This window comes from Camelina sativa, chromosome 20, assembly GCF_030686135.1.
Source record: "Camelina sativa cultivar CO46 ecotype springtype chromosome 20, ASM3068613v1".
Classification (NCBI taxonomy): Eukaryota; Viridiplantae; Streptophyta; class Magnoliopsida; order Brassicales; family Brassicaceae; genus Camelina; species Camelina sativa.
In genome coordinates, this window is record NC_141899.1 from 35,423,361 (window position 1) to 35,440,588 (window position 17,228).

At 40.1% G+C, this 17,228-nt stretch overlaps 2 protein-coding genes and 1 pseudogene across 2 annotated transcripts; 2 read left to right on the forward strand and 1 right to left on the reverse strand.

Moving 5' to 3' along the window:
* Window positions 1-5,300: 5,300 nt before the first annotated feature.
* LOC147919895 (uncharacterized) lies at window positions 5,301-8,252 on the forward strand. The gene is made up of 4 exons (XM_087504158.1): window positions 5,301-6,101; window positions 6,357-6,536; window positions 6,648-6,936; window positions 7,582-8,252. The coding sequence occupies exons 1-4, from the start codon at window positions 5,301-5,303 to the stop codon at window positions 8,250-8,252; spliced, it is 1,941 nt and encodes a 646-aa protein (XP_087360284.1).
* A 1,398-nt stretch (window positions 8,253-9,650) lies between these two features.
* On the forward strand, window positions 9,651-11,247 carry LOC147919896 (uncharacterized protein At3g43530-like). Its single transcript, XM_087504159.1, has 4 exons — window positions 9,651-10,391; window positions 10,480-10,641; window positions 10,723-11,097; window positions 11,170-11,247. The coding sequence occupies exons 1-4, from the start codon at window positions 9,666-9,668 to the stop codon at window positions 11,245-11,247; spliced, it is 1,341 nt and encodes a 446-aa protein (XP_087360285.1). The 5' UTR covers window positions 9,651-9,665.
* A 1,596-nt stretch (window positions 11,248-12,843) lies between these two features.
* LOC147919897 (uncharacterized) lies at window positions 12,844-15,229 on the reverse strand (annotated as a pseudogene).
* Between the last annotated feature and the right edge of the window lie 1,999 nt (window positions 15,230-17,228).

Consider the following 17,228-nt stretch of genomic DNA (forward strand, 5'->3'; position numbering starts at 1 on the left):
CTCATGGCCAATTCAACAGCTAGATGTCAACAACGCCTTTCTCCAAGGAACGCTAGAGGATGAGGTATACATGGAGCAACCACCTGGCTTTGTTGATGCTGATAAACACGATTACGTGTGTCATCTCTGAAAAGCAATTTACAGCCTCAAACAAGCGCCTCGTGCGTGGTACACAAAACTCAGAACCTTTCTTCTTAGCATTGGATTCAAAAACTCCTTAGCCGACACATCACTATTTGTTCTCCATCAAGTTTCGTCGTTTGTGTACCTTCTCTTGTATGTCGATGACATCTTAGTCACTGGTAATAGCAAGGTCGATGTTCGTCGTATTTTGGATCTTCTTGCGGACCGTTTTTCAGTCAAGGATCCAGAGGACTTAAATTACTTCCTTGGCCTAGAAGCGCATCGCACATCTGCCGGACTACATCTCTCCCAGCGCAAGTACATCTTGGATCTCCTACACAAGAATAATATGATGAATGCTAAGCCGGTTGCAACGCCAATGGCAACCTCTCCGAAGTTGACACTTGCCATGGGTATTGCTCTGTCTGATCCGAATATGTATCAAAAACTCGTTGGAAGCCTGCAGTATCTTGATTTCACACGGTTGGACATTGCCTTTGCTGTTAATCGACTGTCACAGTTCATGCACCGTCCGAATGAGGTCCACTGGCAGGCTGCCAAACGTGTCTTGCGTTATTTGGCTGGAACGACAACTCATGGCATCTTCTTCTCCTCTCGTAATCAATTAGCACTTCATGCCTTTTCTGACACTGACTGGGCTGGAGATACTGATGACTACGTTTCCACCAACGCATACATCATTTACCTTGGCTCTCATCCGATCTCCTGGTCTGCCAAGAAGCAAACGGGTGTTGCACGCTCCTCAACCGAAGCGGAGTACAGGGCTGTTGCCAACACCACAGCGGAACTCCGTTGGATATGCAACCTCTTAACCGAACTTGGGATCACTATACCGTCTTCACCGGTTGTGTATTGTGACAATGTCGGTGCAACATTTCTGTGTGCCAACCCTGTTTTCCACTCGAGAATGAAGCACATAGCCATCGACTATCACTTCATACGTGGCCACATACAACAAGGTGCCTTATGTGTAGCTCATGTCAACACAAAGGATCAATTGGCGGATGCACTTACAAAGCCACTCCACCGCTTTGGTTCATTGATCTCCATAACAAGATTGGCGTGGTCAAGACCCTTCATCTTGAGGGGGCGTGTAAGCGATATGATCTGATATGATATGATTCTCGAGAATATCTGATATCTGTATATTAGGAATGTATAGTTAATACTTAACCTAGAAGAGACATCTCTGCTCTTGTATATAAGTCACACTATGTATCATTGTAAGATATCAAGCATTCTATTCTCTACAAAATGTCTTCACAATGAAAACAACACTCAACGTCAAACAAAGCAAAACAAACAAATACAAAACGAAAAACAAAAATAGTTTTGGTTATCTAACTCCAAGCTGCAAGTTAAGCATGAGTTTATAGTTATTGTGCCCTTTGGAGATAGTTTGTCCTTGTTTTTTAGCAGGCTGTATTCTCAATGGCCGTAATGATGATCTATTACTCTCTGTATTATCATCTAATTGAAGATAACCAGAACCATTATACATCAATTCTATTTTTCCATTACTTACTCTTCCATCAACGAATCTCCTCCTCGGCCTCTTACTATTCTTTGTCATATTCACATTACTACTCTGCTCCAAAGAACCGTACCAAAGAAGCATCTTTCTGAGATGGCAAAACTGCGTTCTGACATGTAGAAACCACAAATGAACTCAAGTCAACATAGAACAAACCATCTCAACACAGAGATGAAAGCCAGTCAAATAAACTTGGAGTCATCCCCTGGGTTATACAACAAAACCAGATTACCAAAGATCTTAGCCCACGGGAGAAAGTTCTCAAGGTGTTGCGTCTTTTCAGACTTGTGCATGATGAGTTTGATCGTGACAGGGTACCACGATGAGGTGAATCAAAAACTGCAGCGAGCAGGGCACATCTCAGGACTCGGAAGGTTCTCATGGAAAGGGGGATGCAACTGAACGAGGAAAAGATGATTGGACCAGTCCCTGGAATCGAGGTTGGAGATGAGTATCAATTCAAAGCAGAGCTCAACATAATAGGTCTTTACTTTAACATGAGGGGTGGGATTGATTACATGGAGCAAGGGAACATGAAACTAGCTACAAGCATTGTTTCATCGGAAGGTAGTGGTTACACCGATAGATGTGGTTCAGATGTGATGTTTTACTGTGGTAAAGGAGGTCACAAGGGTGTATAAGTAATCAAAGATCAGAAGCTTGTTGCGGGAAACTTGGCTTTAGCTAATAGCATGAAGATAAAGACTCCAGTGCGAGTGATACTTGGCAAAGAGAGATTGGACCATAGAGGAAAGGATTATGTGTATGATGGTCTATACATTGTTGACAAGTACTGGACGAAGAAAGGACCTCACGGTAACATCATGTACAAGTTTAAGCTTAGTAGAGTAGCTGGTCAACATTCTCTTGACTTTTCAAAGGGTTAGAGTGAGATGAAACTTTGTTTTTTTTTGGTTTTTTGGTTTTTTTGGGAAGATAGTACTTACAACTTAGGTGAGGTACTCGTAATATCAAATCAACTTAGGTGAGGTAGCTACTTGTAATATCAAACCAATTTTTTGTGAGAAACTTGTAATATGAAACAATTGTTGGCATAAGCTTGAAGATAGCTTGAGGTGCAAGCTATATTAATCCTACAGAGTTATGGAATTAGGATTAGTTATATTTAGGAGTTATCTAAATATGTTAGTTTACCGGTTTAGAATAGGAAAGTTGTCAACTCTAGGGTTGAGCAATTGTTATAAATACGAAGAGAGCGTTTCATGAAGAGGTGCGCGCCTTAGGGTATTCTAGAGAGATGCACACAAGGTGTGTGGCATCCCCCCACTAGTGTTCGATATCATATACAATTATGATTGTAATTGTAATCTTGTTCTAGTGGATTTGTTCTGGACTTGGTCCCGAGGATGTAGGAAATCCAAACCCCGTTAACAAACTCTCTGTGTTGTTTACTTTATGCGTTCTTTATTTGGTAGCAGAGCAGAAAACCGACTTGAGTCTATAATCTCTAATAGGTTAGATCCTGGATGTGTGAACAAAAAAAAAACACGAAAGAGGATGAGGCGTTTGTTGAGTGTTTGTGGAATTGAAGAAAATAGAAAAAGGTGATTTAGAGTTCAGACATCAGAGTATCTTAAGAGGAGACAAAAACCGAATTACAAAGATGAGCTTTCAGTTACAAGAGAAGGATGATGAAAAAGATGTTGTAGTGATGAATACTCACTGGATTTTTCTTACGCCGGTGAAAAGCGTTTTTTTTTTCTTTGTTTCTTTTTTGGAACTGTATGAGAAGTCGGCTTAAGATCAGAGAAGGAGGGTCTTGTTTGTGTTTATGTCATCATGACAGACAAAAGTACTTCTGTTGCATATTGGTGTTTGGTTAAACTCACGACGCGCAAAGAATTGTCAAATATTTGGTGAAGAACCGTCCCCAAAGAATGCAGAAGCAATGACTGAAGTTACATCTGGTTCTATTGTAGGATAAGAAGCTTTGAGGCAGAGACAAGTAGAAGAGTTATTGTAACATCCCAAATTCTATATGTGTGGGCCACTTTGAAAAGTAGACATGCTCTTGTTGTGTTGTTATTGGAAAGAGAGAGGAGGAGAAAAGAGAGACATGAGGAGAAAAGAAGATAGAGAGAGAGAGAGAATGAGATGTGTAGATAGGGGAGAGAAGTAGACGTCATGGCTGTGGAAAGCCTCGGTGGTGGTGGAGGAGCAACGCCGGAGTAACTGAAAGGTGGAGAAAAGAAGAACAAGAAAAGAGTTAAGAAGGAAATAAGAGCAGTTTGAAGAGGCGACTTTGAAGGCTCGTCGGACTCCAGATTTGACATCGGTTTATCAATCTAAAACCACCATCGCGTTCACTACCAAGCCATGAGCTCGTAGAAACTGACGGAAGTCCGATCGGAGCTATATTCAAAAAGGTATGCGGGTTGCTCCTGCGCAAGAAATATCTGAAACAGTCCGACCCTGCAGCCCTAGAAATCGGATTCGAGGTTGTCTCCTTGGAACAGCGATTGGTAGTCCAAAACTTTCCTGATCGAGCTGAGATTTTGTGGGGAGCTTCACGGTACTACTGGCTACAGATTCAACAGTGGGATCGTGAGTTTAACGGTTAGTTGTGGTTTTATACGTGTGTTTCCGAGACATATTTGTATGGAATAAATGGAAACATGTAATGTTTGGTTGGCAAACTGAGGTTGGATGGAACTGAGCGTTCTTTAATATTGGGTCTGACATGGTTAAGGAGAAATGAGTTTCAACATTTAAGTGGCAAAGGTTAAAAGCTTTATGAGACATGGAACAAGTTTTATGATTGAAGAGGTTTAACAAAGGAAGGAAAGAAATAGGCATTAGATTTGAGGTGGAGCAACTTGTCCTTAATTGATTGAGGTGGAGCAACTTGTCCTTAATTGTAATATCTGGTTTATTGATGTTCATGTCACCTCATGAAGGAGAGTGTTAACTCAAAGAGATACTTCGTGCTGGATTGAAACGATGTTGAGAGAAATCCATAAAAGAGTATAAAGTCAAGTCAAACAGGTTGATACTTTGTACTTGATTTCCTTTGGTTACAGATGTCGGTTTTTAAGTCTGAAAGGTGTTCTGAAAACTTGAGAGTGAGATCGTTCAAATAATATAAAGATCGTCATCTGATTCCTTGTGGTTTAGTGGGAAATTGCTCTCAAAGTTGAACTGCTTGCAGGTTGCATCATTCCGGATCAGTTCTGGGAAAGTGGCAGTAACTTTCAAACCGTGAATGCAAATCGTGATCTGTGTTTTCCTTTGTCTTCATACGACTGTTGTTGATATACCCACAAAATTTCATAATTCTCTGGGTTGGTTTGCTACTCCATTGTGCTCTGCATCAAACGTAATGAAAATGGCAGAATTTTAGTTGTCTCAAGACAAGAAGTTGTGGAGAAATATATTGGCTAGACTGGAGAGTGTTAAGTGTAGCACACCTTATTATTCTTCTCGCTCATATCTCATTTACTCTGTGTATATTCGACTACCATGTTTATAGAGTCTGTATATTCTTAGTTTCCTTTTCCTGCATCTAGGTTTGCTATATAATGTAAAGGCTACACATGAATAAGATCATCACAAATTTCCACAGCCGTCTTCCTCTTGTTCATGGTATCAGAGCCAATCAAAAATGGCAGATCTGAAATCTGAGACGACTGTGGAAAAGACCTTGAACACTACAAAAACTATTGCGCCAAAATATCAATTGGCTGCAAATGAAAATCTAGGTGCAGTTATCACTAAAGTTCAATTTAATGGCGATAACTTTGATGAATGGGCACAGGCAGTGCGAACTGCTCTGCGCGTAAAGAAGAAATATGGTTTCGTTGATGGGACAATCATGAGACCTAGAGAAGACTCTGATGAGTATGAAGATTGGGTGTATGCAAATTCCAAGGTGACCTTGTGGATACTTAATACGATTGAACCAAAGGTGCGTTGCACTCTTGCAAATAAAGAAGATCCATTGGAGCTGTGGCAAGAAATCAAAGATCGATTCTCTGAAGGGAATGGTCCGCGAATCCAAGAAATTAAGGCTAAACTTGCAAATCTAAGGCAAGGAAGCCTGACTATTATTGAGTACTATGGGAAATTGCAGATCCTTTGGGAAGACCTGATGAATTATGATAAGATTTTGGTTTGTCGGTGTGGTGGCTGCAAGTGTAACCTCGGAGCTGAAGTAGAGAAGAAGCATGAAGATGAAAAAGTGCATCAGTTTCTTCTTGGCTTGGACGAAACGGTGTATGGAGGTGTACGCTCTGCTATAATCAATACTGATCCTCTTCCCACAATGAACCAGGTCTATGCTAAGATCAAATCGGTGGAACATGTTCAGACCGTGATGCGCGGAAGAGAACAACAAAACACACAAGTGGCATTTGTGGCAAGGACAGGCAGAACAAGTGGTGGCTTTGAAGATAAGAGCAAGCTTGTATGTGTAAGTTGCAAGAAAACTGGTCACACAGCCGAAACCTGTTTTCAAACAATTGGATATCCAGAATGGTGGATGGAAAAATCTTGACAAGGAGGTCATGGAGCCAAAGGATGTGGACGTGGAGGAGCTGTTCACGCAAATGCAGTAGTGGTACAAGAGGCAGGTGAAGCAAGTGCTGCTGCAGAGAAATCTGGGTACACTGGTCTCAATAATGAATAGTGGAATGCATTGATCAAGCTCTTGGATGTTTAGAAACAAGGAACTGCACCTCGCCTAAACGGTAACCTCGAATCTCTTGACTGGGTTTTAGATACATGTGCATCGAATCATATGCTTGGAAATAATGAATTTTTGATTGATCTGAAGAATATATTGCCGTGTGCAATTGGTTTGCCAAATGGAAATAAAACTGTCTCACGGAAAAAGGGAACAGTTAGGTTCGATGCTGAGTTTAGTCTACAGAATGTGTTGCTAGTTCCAGAGTTGAGATGCAACTTGATCTCAGTATCACAGCTGATTGCATAGTTAGATTGTGTTATGCAGATAGCTAACAAGGGTTGTGTTATTCAGGACCGTTTGACGAAGAGCCTCAGTGGCACGGGTGAGCTTCGAGATGGCTTGTATTTCTTTCAGCGTGTGATAACTTTTGCTGCTTTACGTATGAATAAAAACGGAGATGAAGATGTTTGGCATCAACGGCTAGGACACCCGTCAAACCGAGTTTTTGATTTGCTTCCTTCTATTGGTACTAGAGTTAAAGATTTTTCGACTTGTGATACTTGTCTTCAAGCCAAACAATGTCGTGATGTTTTTCATTCAAGTGATAATAAAAGTAATGGGATTTTTGATATGATCCATTGTGACTTGTGGGGGCCTTAACGAACTCCAACGATGTGCAACTCTTACTATTTTTTGACAATCGTTGTGACAACCCGTCCCGCGGACCCCACCAGCCTCACTGCTAGCTGCCCCAACGGACCCCAAGCTGGATCTGCAGGTCAATTGGTGACAACTTGTCCTGTGGGAAGGTTGTTAAAGGGTGGGGACCAGGGTTCGAGGAATGCCTGGCGCACCAATAACCTACTGTGGATTTGGATGAATAGTTCCATTTGCCCTGTGAGGGATTAGGATCGATGCCCTGCAGGGCCAGCTTGGGGTCCATTGGGGCGGCTAGCAGTGAGGCTAGTGGGGTCCGCAGGACGGGTTGTCATAATCGTCGACGATCATTCTCGTGGCTTGTGGGTTTATCTTCTTCATGATAAAACACAATTCGGTCAAACTCTTAGAAATTTCATAGCATTTGTTTTGCGAAAATTTGAGAAAAATATCAAGATAGCAAGAAGTGATAACGACACAGAATTCACATGTCTCTCAGCTGAGTTTCGAGAAAAAGGAATTTTACATCAGACATATTGTGTTGGAACTCCATAACAAAATGGAAGAGTTGAGCGTAAGCATCGTCACATTTGAAATGTAGCCCGTGCTTTCCTTTTTCAATCCTCTCTACCTGTTAAATTTTGGGGAGAAACGATTCTCACTGCAGCATATCTCATCAACAGAACTCCGTCAAGCGTTTTGAATGGAAAAACGCCATATGAGCTTCTCTATGGTTCGCCTCCGTCGTATGACAATCTGCGTGTTTTTGGTTGTTTGGCCTTCACACATAATCAGAAAAAGAATGGTGATAAATTCAGCTCTAGAAGTCGGCGTTGCATTTTTGTTGGATATCCATATGGTAAAAAAGGTTGGAATTTATTTGATCTCGACACAAAACAAATTTTTTCCTCTCGAGATGTTGTGTTTGTTGAAGACATATTTCCGTTCCAAATTCCGTCACTTGGCGATAGAGAACCTGGTGATGTCATTGATTGGGATTTGTTTAATGATTTTGAAATCGAGGATATACCAGCTGCAGAGACTTCATCGTTTCCAGTTGCAGAAACATCACCGGTTGCAGAGGTTGTCAAAACATCACCGGTTGCGGAGGTTGTCGAGACATCACCGGTTGCAGAGACATCCACTGTCGACAACTTGATCTCAGCAGATCAACATGGTGAAGTTGTTGTGATTCCTGATCGTTCTGGTGTCTCTCCTGTGAGAGAAAGCTCAGCTCCTATCACTACAAGTTTTCGTCTCAGAACTCCCTAAAACATTTCTGACAATCTCAAAAGTCCCTCTCTTTTTTGGCATTTATTTTTGATTTTTTTTTAAATCGAGAATGTGTTGTTTTACACTCTTGTCCATAGAAAAATTAGATATTTACAAAAAATACCTGGGTAGTATCCACCAAAAAACTGAATCGGATCTAAAACCCAAAAAAAAACTGAATCGTTTTTTTTTTAAAAAAAAAACTGTAAATTAAAACGAGACTCAAATTAAAACTGCTCTCTCTCTCGTCACTCTTCTCTTTCTTCGGGAAATTCGAATCGATTTGGGTAAAACTGTAGAACTAGGGTTTTCTCGTTTTCATTCAATCAACCAAAAATAGAGTAAGAAGATGGTGAAAACAAGGGGGGGTCTTGTGAGGAGGAGGAGTGAGCGTTTGAAAGAGAAGAAGATCTCAGAAGGAGATGGTGGTTCGAAAGCAAAATCCGATTCGCCGGAAGTAGGTGTGTCGGGTTTGAGTCCGGCGACAGTAGGAGGAGAGAGAGCTTTGAGTACGGTGGCGGAAGAAAGTGAAAGTCGAGTTTTGGAGGAACCCAATCCGGTGGTCGGAAGAGAAAATGCGAACGAAGTAGAGAAAGCAAAATCCGCTACTCCGGAATCAAGTAATGGAGAAGAAGATGATGAAGAAGGAGGAGATAACGAGAGATCTACTTCTGTGGAATCAAGCGATGGAGAAGAAGAAGGAAACGATGAAGGGGAAGAAGGAAACGATGAAGGGGAAGAAGAAAAAGATGAAGTGGAAGAAGAAAACGATGAAGGAGAAGAAGGTGAAGAAGGGGTAGAAAAAGACGATGAAGGGGAAGAAGAAAACGATGAAGGAGAAGAAGGTGAAGAAGGGGAAGAAAAAGACGATGAAGGGGAAGAAGAAAATGATGAAGGAGAAGAATCGGAAGAAAAAGACGATGAAGGAGAAGATTGTGAAGAAGGGGAAGAAAAAGACGATGAAGGGGAAGAAGAAAATGATGAAGGAGAAGAATCGGAAGAAAAAGACGATGAAGGAGAAGAAGAAGAAGAAGAAGAAGATAAGGAGGGAAGTTCGAACTCGGCAGGTAACTCGAGAAGGAGTACAAGCGAAAGTGAGATGGAGCACGAGGAGGACAACGATGCAAGTGTAAGTACAACAAGTCTGTGTCATTCGTTCGGAATTTGAAAACTCATTGGAATTTGAAATTGATCAAGTAGAACTGGTGCAACTATTGGTGTAGAACTAGTAGAACTTGTGCAACTATTGGGTGTAGAACTAGTAGAACTGGTGCAACTTTTGGGTGTAGAACTAGTAGAACTGGTACAACTAGGTGGTGTAGAACTAGTAGAACTGGTAGAACTAGTTGTTGTATAATTGGTATAACTCATATAAAACTGATATTGTTGCAGGAATCGGAGGAAACAGAAGCGATGAAACCTTTAGGAATGCACTTCGAGCCTAGCCAGTACAACAAGAAAATCAAGCTATCGACTAGGTGTCATATTTTTGAAACTTTGAAAACGCTGGATAAATTAGAGCATCCACTGACTAGTTCTGAGAGGGATTGGTTTGAGAATCATCCACAATTCAAGCACATTTTTCACATGCCAAGGGAACCAAACCACAAGCTTATGGGAATGTGGATGCTCTTACTTCGAACGGCTAAAATCGAAAAAAAGAAGGAAGCATGGTTTGTTGTGAATGGTGTTCCAATCCGGTATGGTCTGAGAGAACATGCTTTGATGTCTGGATTAGATTGTCGGTGCTATCCACTTGATTACAAGGAAGCCGGCGGTACCGTGTTTCGAAGGAAATATTTTTTACGAAAAAAAAAGATTACACTTGAAGATGTGAGGAGACACCTATTGGTAATGCAACCAGATCGTACTCGTGATAGGTTGAAGATGGCGGTTCTCTACTTTTTAGGAAGCATCATTGCAGGCTATACAAAAGACTCGGGGAGAGATGCAATGGGTATCGATGATTTTGTTGTAAGCGCAGTGAATGATCTAGGTTTTTGTGTGTCTTTTCCTTGGGGGAGATTATCATTCGAGAACATGCTAGAAGAGATTTCCCATACAATGAGTCATTTTAATGGGGTCGTGGTTAAAGAGAATGCGTTATGGCCTGTTCCAGGTTTCTGTATTCCATTGGAGGTTAGTTAGTTTAAAATTTGAAGTTTTCTCATTGTTGATATTTCTTATAAGTGAAGCTGATTTTAGTTTTTTTCCTTGTGTTGTGTAGTTTTTACTATTTGAGGCAGTTCCAATTTTGGCGAACACTTACGTTGACCAAATTCCTGAGGCGGATGCAAGTTGTCCTAGGATGTGCAAGAGGAAATTTAAGAGGACCGGTCAGAAAGGTTTTCCTCTAAAGAATATTGGTGATACACTTGGTACAACAACGGTTAGTTATCCTAGCAATTGCCATTATTAATCATTTGAATAAATTGGTTTGTAATGTATCTAAAGTAGGTCGTTTACACAGGCAATTGCTAGTGTGATCCCTCATAATGATGAAGAAATTCCTCTTCTCGATTTAATCATGGAAGAAGCTGAGGAAGAGGATATCCATGATGTCGTTGTTGCCAATTGGATGTGGCGCCTTCGTAGAGGACTACCTGTACTTTTGGAGGAGATGTACACAGCCGATGTGGCTACTCGTTCAGGACAAAACGATGCGAATGAGGAAATAGTCGCCAATGAACAACCGAGAGAAGATACTATTGAGTTGGTGGATCTTCTAAGGACCATGAAGCAGGATATGAAAACCCAGTTCGATAACATTTCGGCGAAGATTGATGGGCTTGAAAAAAGGATCGAACCGTTGGAAGTATATGTGAAAGAGCAAGAGAAACCAAAGGTAATACTTCGTAATACTATAATAATACTTGATAATACTAGAAGGTGTTAACAAAATTTGGTTTCATGTCAGGCGCCTGTAGCTGATGAGCAACCGAGTACTTCGCAAGAAGGAGGGAGAGGGACGAAGAGGAAAAGGTCTAAGAAGTAGTAAAACTATGTTATTTTCTTTGATTTGTCATCGTAGTACTAGTAAAACTATGTAAAACTTCGTTATTTTGTTGGATTTGCGATTGGTAATGGTATTACTAGTTAAACTATGTAAAACTACGTTATTTTCTTGGATTTTCCGTTCGTATTTTTGGTAAAACTAAACAAAAACTAGAGAATTCATATAAGAAAAATATAGAACATGATTCAATTCAAGAAGGAGGCATAATCCTAGAAGTCACATAGAACATCATGATTAAACAAGAGAAGTCACATGAAAGATAAGAAACTGATTCAACAAGAGAATTCAAGGAAAAGATAAGAAACAGAATCTGATTCAACAAGTTTTAAACCAACGTAGAATGAGATCGACTCAGATAATATCAATCGAAACACAACCTATCCAGGAGATCGACTCGAGTGGTAAGCAACGCCAACTCCTCCTTTAGTTTGGCAATCTCGTCACTCTTCTCCTTAAGCTCCATCTGCAAATTATAGATCTTAGTATGATTGGGTTCAAATTCCTTCAATCTCTCCCAATGGTTATCAACATCTTTCCTTAAGGTTTGGGTTTCTTCTTCAATTGCATCAGCCCAATTTTTCCGCCTATGCAATCCATCATCCTGCAAATTATATCAACGAACAGTTAACAAAATCAGGTATCTCAATTGTATTTGATTAAATTTAATTTACCTTATACTTAACGCAAGTAAACCATCTCTTTTTCTCTATTTCTGTTGGAGAGATCTCATTGACGATTCGTTTGCCACATGGGCAAATTTGAGGCATGCCAAAATCACCATCGGCTATGGCTTCTCGCCATGCTTGTAACTTCCTCGCCTTCTTCTGATCAGCATAGTATGGGTTGGCCTCAAATTGTTCCATAGTTTGAGAAGGAGAGAAATAGATCTAGGATCTTCGACTTTGAAGATGAGAGAAGGAGGACTCGGTGTACTTTAGGTTTCGAAGAAGAAAATGAATGAATGGCTGAGAATGGAGAATGAGCTGGAGTGAAGATAAAATAAGAAAGAAAGAAAGAAAAACGCAATGCTATCGTCAAAAAAGAAAGAAAAAACGCAATTCTGGCCACGTGTAAAAGATGTGTGCGTTCACACTGTGTGTTCACACACAGTTTTACCGAGTAATGCGGTTGCACTAAACTTGCAAATAGTTGTACTTTAGAGGTTTCTCAGTTTAATTAGTTTTACTAAACCTTAGCATTACTTTTTTTAGTTTTACAGTTGATTAAACTTAACTAACATACAATTACAAGCTTTTTGCAACTTCATAAGTTAAAACTTATAATTCTATAACTTTTTTCATGCTTACTTGGTAATTATTTACAAAGTGACATTAAAAGTGTAAGGAAACACTTGTTGAGATTCTTCAATAAATAAATTAAAATTGGTATATTTTCGAAAATTATTCATTTATAGTAGAAACCTATGTAGAACATTTATACTATACAATATGTATTATATAATATGTATTGATTTTAGGTAGTACCAATTTTATTATTTTTACCAGTTTTATCTTAGTTCTGCCAGTTCTGCCAGTTCTACTCTCTCATATACACATATTTTGAAAGAAGAAAATATTAATAGACTTCAAATTAAGTTTCAAACCAAGTTTTACATTAAGTATCAAACCAAACACAATTGATACATGAAGAGGTGAATCAAACATGAACATTATCTCCAAATAACAACCATTGGAGTCCTTGTCTCCGGCGCCTTTTATTCTGCGTCCTAGGTCGAGTTTTTGGTCGTTTTTCCCCAGCAGATGCATACCTTTTTGTTTTCTTTCTTCCCCCTCTTATTTTCCGATTCGGAGGTATGATCTCCATATCTTGGACGTCATCTAGGACATCCCATCGAGACTTATCAGGTACTAAATAAATTGTCCTGCAATATGCAATTGCCCACAGCTCCGTCCAATAATACTTAGAACACAACTCATGTAACTCGAAATCCTTACCTCCATATTTTTGGTATGTAATGAAAGACGCCAATGCATGCACACAAGGATACTTTTGTATATTGAAAAACCTACAACTGCAACTTCTCAATCGCAACTTCACCAAATAAGGCTTTCCGTCACTGTCAATGACATTGTATTCAAGCTCGAAACCATTTAGCTCTATCACCTTTAGTTTCTCAGCAGTTGCCCATAAATCATGTAAGTAGTTCTCCACTAAAGGCACCAATTTATTTGCGACTGATCCAGACACAGCATCTTTTCGATGTTCATTAAACCATTCAGAGAATTTTTTAAGTATTGCATCAAGCATGGGTATCAAGGAGTACCTCCTTGCATCTTTGAATACACTGTTCAACGATTCAACACAGTTGCTTGTGTCTAGGTTGTATCTATCTCCTGGAAAAACACATCGTGCCCATCTTTCTTTCTGGGTAGATTCTTCAAGATACTTGGCAGCAGAAGGATATCTTGTCGTAAAAGATGCGTAAGCAATGTTGAACTCAGCCACTGTGTAAAACCTACTACACTCCATGAATCTCCATGCAACAACGTATTTGTTCACGTTACGAGCATAACCTTTCACATTTTGGGATAAATGCCATATACAAAAACCATGATGAGCCAGAGGATACACATTAGCTATAGCTTTTATGAGACTTGTATTTCTGTCAGTCATAAATACTATTTCAGAAGAATTCCCAACAACGGTTTTCAACATCTCCAAAAACCAATTCCAACTTGCATCATTCTCACCATCAAGAACACCAAACGCCAAGGGATAATGGTGACGGTTAGGATCTTGAGCCGACGCAAAAACAAGAACACCCTTATATCCGTTCTTTAGAAAAGTTGCATCCATAGTTATAACTTTCCTCATGACTTTAAATCCTTCAATGCTAGCTCCCAAAGCTATGAACAAGTACATGAATTTATTATTCTCATCGCAATGCACATATGATCTTGTACCATGATTAACCTTCTCTAACATGTGCAGATAACATCACAGCATCTTGTAGCTTTCTTCTGGGCTACCTTTCAAATCAGTAACAGCTTGATTTTTCCCTCTCAACGCCGTGGAATATGATATATCAACACCTAATTTTGTCTTGACAAGATCCATGATAATTTTCGGAGGTGGAGTTTCCATTTGCCCTGGATAATCACCATGTAAAAGAGAAGCAACTAATTGTGGAGTGCCTTGCCTCTTACTATTGCTTGAACTTTGACTAGCCCGAGAGCATGTATGCATCTTGTTGTGCCTTCTAATCGAGAAAATATCTGTACCTCGAATCCTACCACCTCGTAAACCCCAGTTACATCCTTCTTTAGGACATTTGACCACATAACGCACCTTGTCCGACTTTACTATTTCAAAACTAAAACAGTTAGCGAATGAAGCTCTATCCACCACATCTTGCAATGCCTTCTTGTTTGGAAATTCTTGAAGTTTAGTCAGATCCAAACCGTCATCCCATGGTTCAATATACTTACACGGTTCTACAACAGGGCGTGGCTCAGTATATTCATCACCTTCATCACGTGATTCAGCTTCACCCTCTTTATTAGAATCACCCTCTACAGCCTTTTCTTTGCCTACGTAGACAACAATGGCGTTAGGTCCGATTTCACCATCCTTCGCATGTTGGTTTTCATAGTTCATACCAACAGAACTTTGGTCCCCTATGGGCACTGTGGGCACTGTGGGCACTATGGGCACTATGGGAACTTGCTCAGGCTGAGGCTCAGAAGGGATGACATTCACAAACAACATACATCTTCGCTTCTCATAATTAACGGAGTCTAGATAAACATTAACATCCTCATCATCATTAAGCTCACAATGCTCCAATGTTTCTACCAGTAGTGGCTTGTAGCTCAGCTGCAACTGAACGTTACTTTCAACAAACCCAAGCTTCCTCTGTATCCTTGCTTTTAACATCAACAATGTTATATTCCTCTTAAACATTATACTATACATGCGTCCTTCATATTTAAAATGTAGGCTGACGTTCTCGCATATTGTATCCTGCCAAACCAACCAATATAAAAAAATCATAATTAGTACTACTACTAGTTTTACTAGTTTTACTAAAAATATCAGTATTACCAGTTTCACCACCTTCTCTCTCCTATCAAAATCGAATCGAATGGTACACGAGTTCTAATCGAGTTAATTCACTGAAATCGAAAGCCAAATCCCTTTCTTATCTAATAGATAGCTCAATCGACCCATAAACCTTTGTAAAACACCCAATGTGCTAAGCTTTCTTCGATCTAAATCCAATTGAATTTCTATATTTACAAATCAAAAACAAATTCAACCAAAAGCAACTCTAAAGTGAAGTAACGCACCTGCATTTTGAAGAACAACTTGATGCAACTTGATTTGGTGAAGAACGACAGCAGTAGGAGCTCCGACGACGGAAGAATCGCCGGCAGCTGGGTTGAGAGAGGTCGGGTGAGTTTCTCGGGTCGAAAGAAGCTGGGTTTGAGAGTTTTTGTTTTTTTTATTTAAAAAAATTAATCTAATTCAGTAAAACAAAAAGGGTAAAATCGTCTCATCGAGTATTATTGAATAAGGTGGGGGTATGAAGAATAGAGAGGGAGATAGGAGATTTTTCAAAAAATTTTAAGGACTTCTGAGACGTTTACTCCTATCACTACCCCTGTTGTCAAGAGTTAGATAATGAAAACAGAGTTGCAGAGTTGGGTCGTGGGTGCAGGGAAAAACGCAAGCCAACTAAGTTGCAAGACTATGTGCTACATACAATTCCTATCGATGGTTTTCATGGTGTGGAGATTGATTCATTCGATATTGAAACAGAACCATTCTACTGCATCTATCCAATATCTGAATATGTTGCTTATGAAAATTTTTCTCTCTCACATCGAGCTTTCTTAGCCTCCATTACAGCTGGTGTTGAACCCAGATTTTTTCGGGATGCCGTTGCTGAGAAAGTGTGGAGAGATGCTATGCGTATGGAGGTCGATGCTCTTGAGGATAATCAAACATGGGATCTAACGCATTTGGCTCCTGGGAAACATGTCATCAGTAGTCAATGGGTCATCCGAATCAAATATCGTGCTGATGGAAATATCGAAAGATACAAAGCCCGTTTAGTAGCACTTGGGAATAAGCAGATTGAAGGAGTAGAGTACAAAGACACTTTTTCTCTGGTCATTAAAATGACTATTGTTCGTGTGTTTCTTAGTGTGGCTTCGGTTCGAGGTTGGGAGTTACATCAGATGGATGTACACAACGCCTTTTTACATGGCGATCTTGACGAAGAGGTGTATATGACACCACCATCTGGTTTTCGCACGGAGGACAAGACTCTTGTTTGTTGGCTTAAGAAATCTCTTTATGGGCTTAAGCAATCACCACGGTGCTGGTTTGCTAAATTGAGTACAGCTTTGACAAAATACGGTTTTATCTAGTCATACTCCGACTACTCTCTATTCTCTTTGCGACACAGTACAGGAAGTGAGATTTATATCTTAGTCTACGTCGATGATTTGATCATTGGGGGTAATGATCATATTGCAATCGCTGCGTTTAAACGATATTTGGGTGAATGCTTCCACATGAAAGATCTTGGGTCCCTAAAATTTTTTTTGGGAATTGAAGTGGCTAGGCGACGTGAAGGACTCTTCCTCAGCCAAAGAAAATACGCATTGGATATTATAAGTGAAGCTGTCTTACTTGGATCCAAACCAGCTGAATCTCCTATGGAACAACAACATAATCTGGCTCTAAGCAAGAGTGCTCTCTTAGTTGATCCTCAACGCTATAGACGTCTTGTTGAGAGGTTGATATATCTTGCAGCGACACGTCCGGACCTTGCTTACAGTGTCCACATTCTTGCACAGTTTATGCAACAACCACGCGTTGATCACTGGACAGCGGCGTTGCGGGTCGTTCACTATTTGAAAGGCAATGCTGGGCAAGGTATTTTCTTAAACTCAGACTGTGATTTAAAACTTCATGGGTGGTGCAACTCT

What these genes read in the sequence shown, in the direction of transcription:
- LOC147919895 (XM_087504158.1), top strand. Translation starts at nt 5,301, where the DNA reads ATGGCAGATCTGAAATCTGAGACGACTGTGGAAAAGACCTTGAACACT. An exon ending in TTGAAGATAAGAGCAAGCTT is followed by an intron (nt 6,102 to 6,356) that starts GTATGTGTAAGT and finishes TTGGATGTTTAG; the next exon opens with AAACAAGGAACTGCACCTCG. An exon ending in TCATTCAAGTGATAATAAAA is followed by an intron (nt 6,937 to 7,581) that starts GTAATGGGATTT and finishes TTTGAAATGTAG; the next exon opens with CCCGTGCTTTCCTTTTTCAA.
- LOC147919896 (XM_087504159.1), top strand. Translation starts at nt 9,666, where the DNA reads ATGAAACCTTTAGGAATGCACTTCGAGCCTAGCCAGTACAACAAGAAA. An exon ending in ATACACTTGGTACAACAACG is followed by an intron (nt 10,642 to 10,722) that starts GTTAGTTATCCT and finishes TCGTTTACACAG; the next exon opens with GCAATTGCTAGTGTGATCCC. An exon ending in AAGAGCAAGAGAAACCAAAG is followed by an intron (nt 11,098 to 11,169) that starts GTAATACTTCGT and finishes GTTTCATGTCAG; the next exon opens with GCGCCTGTAGCTGATGAGCA.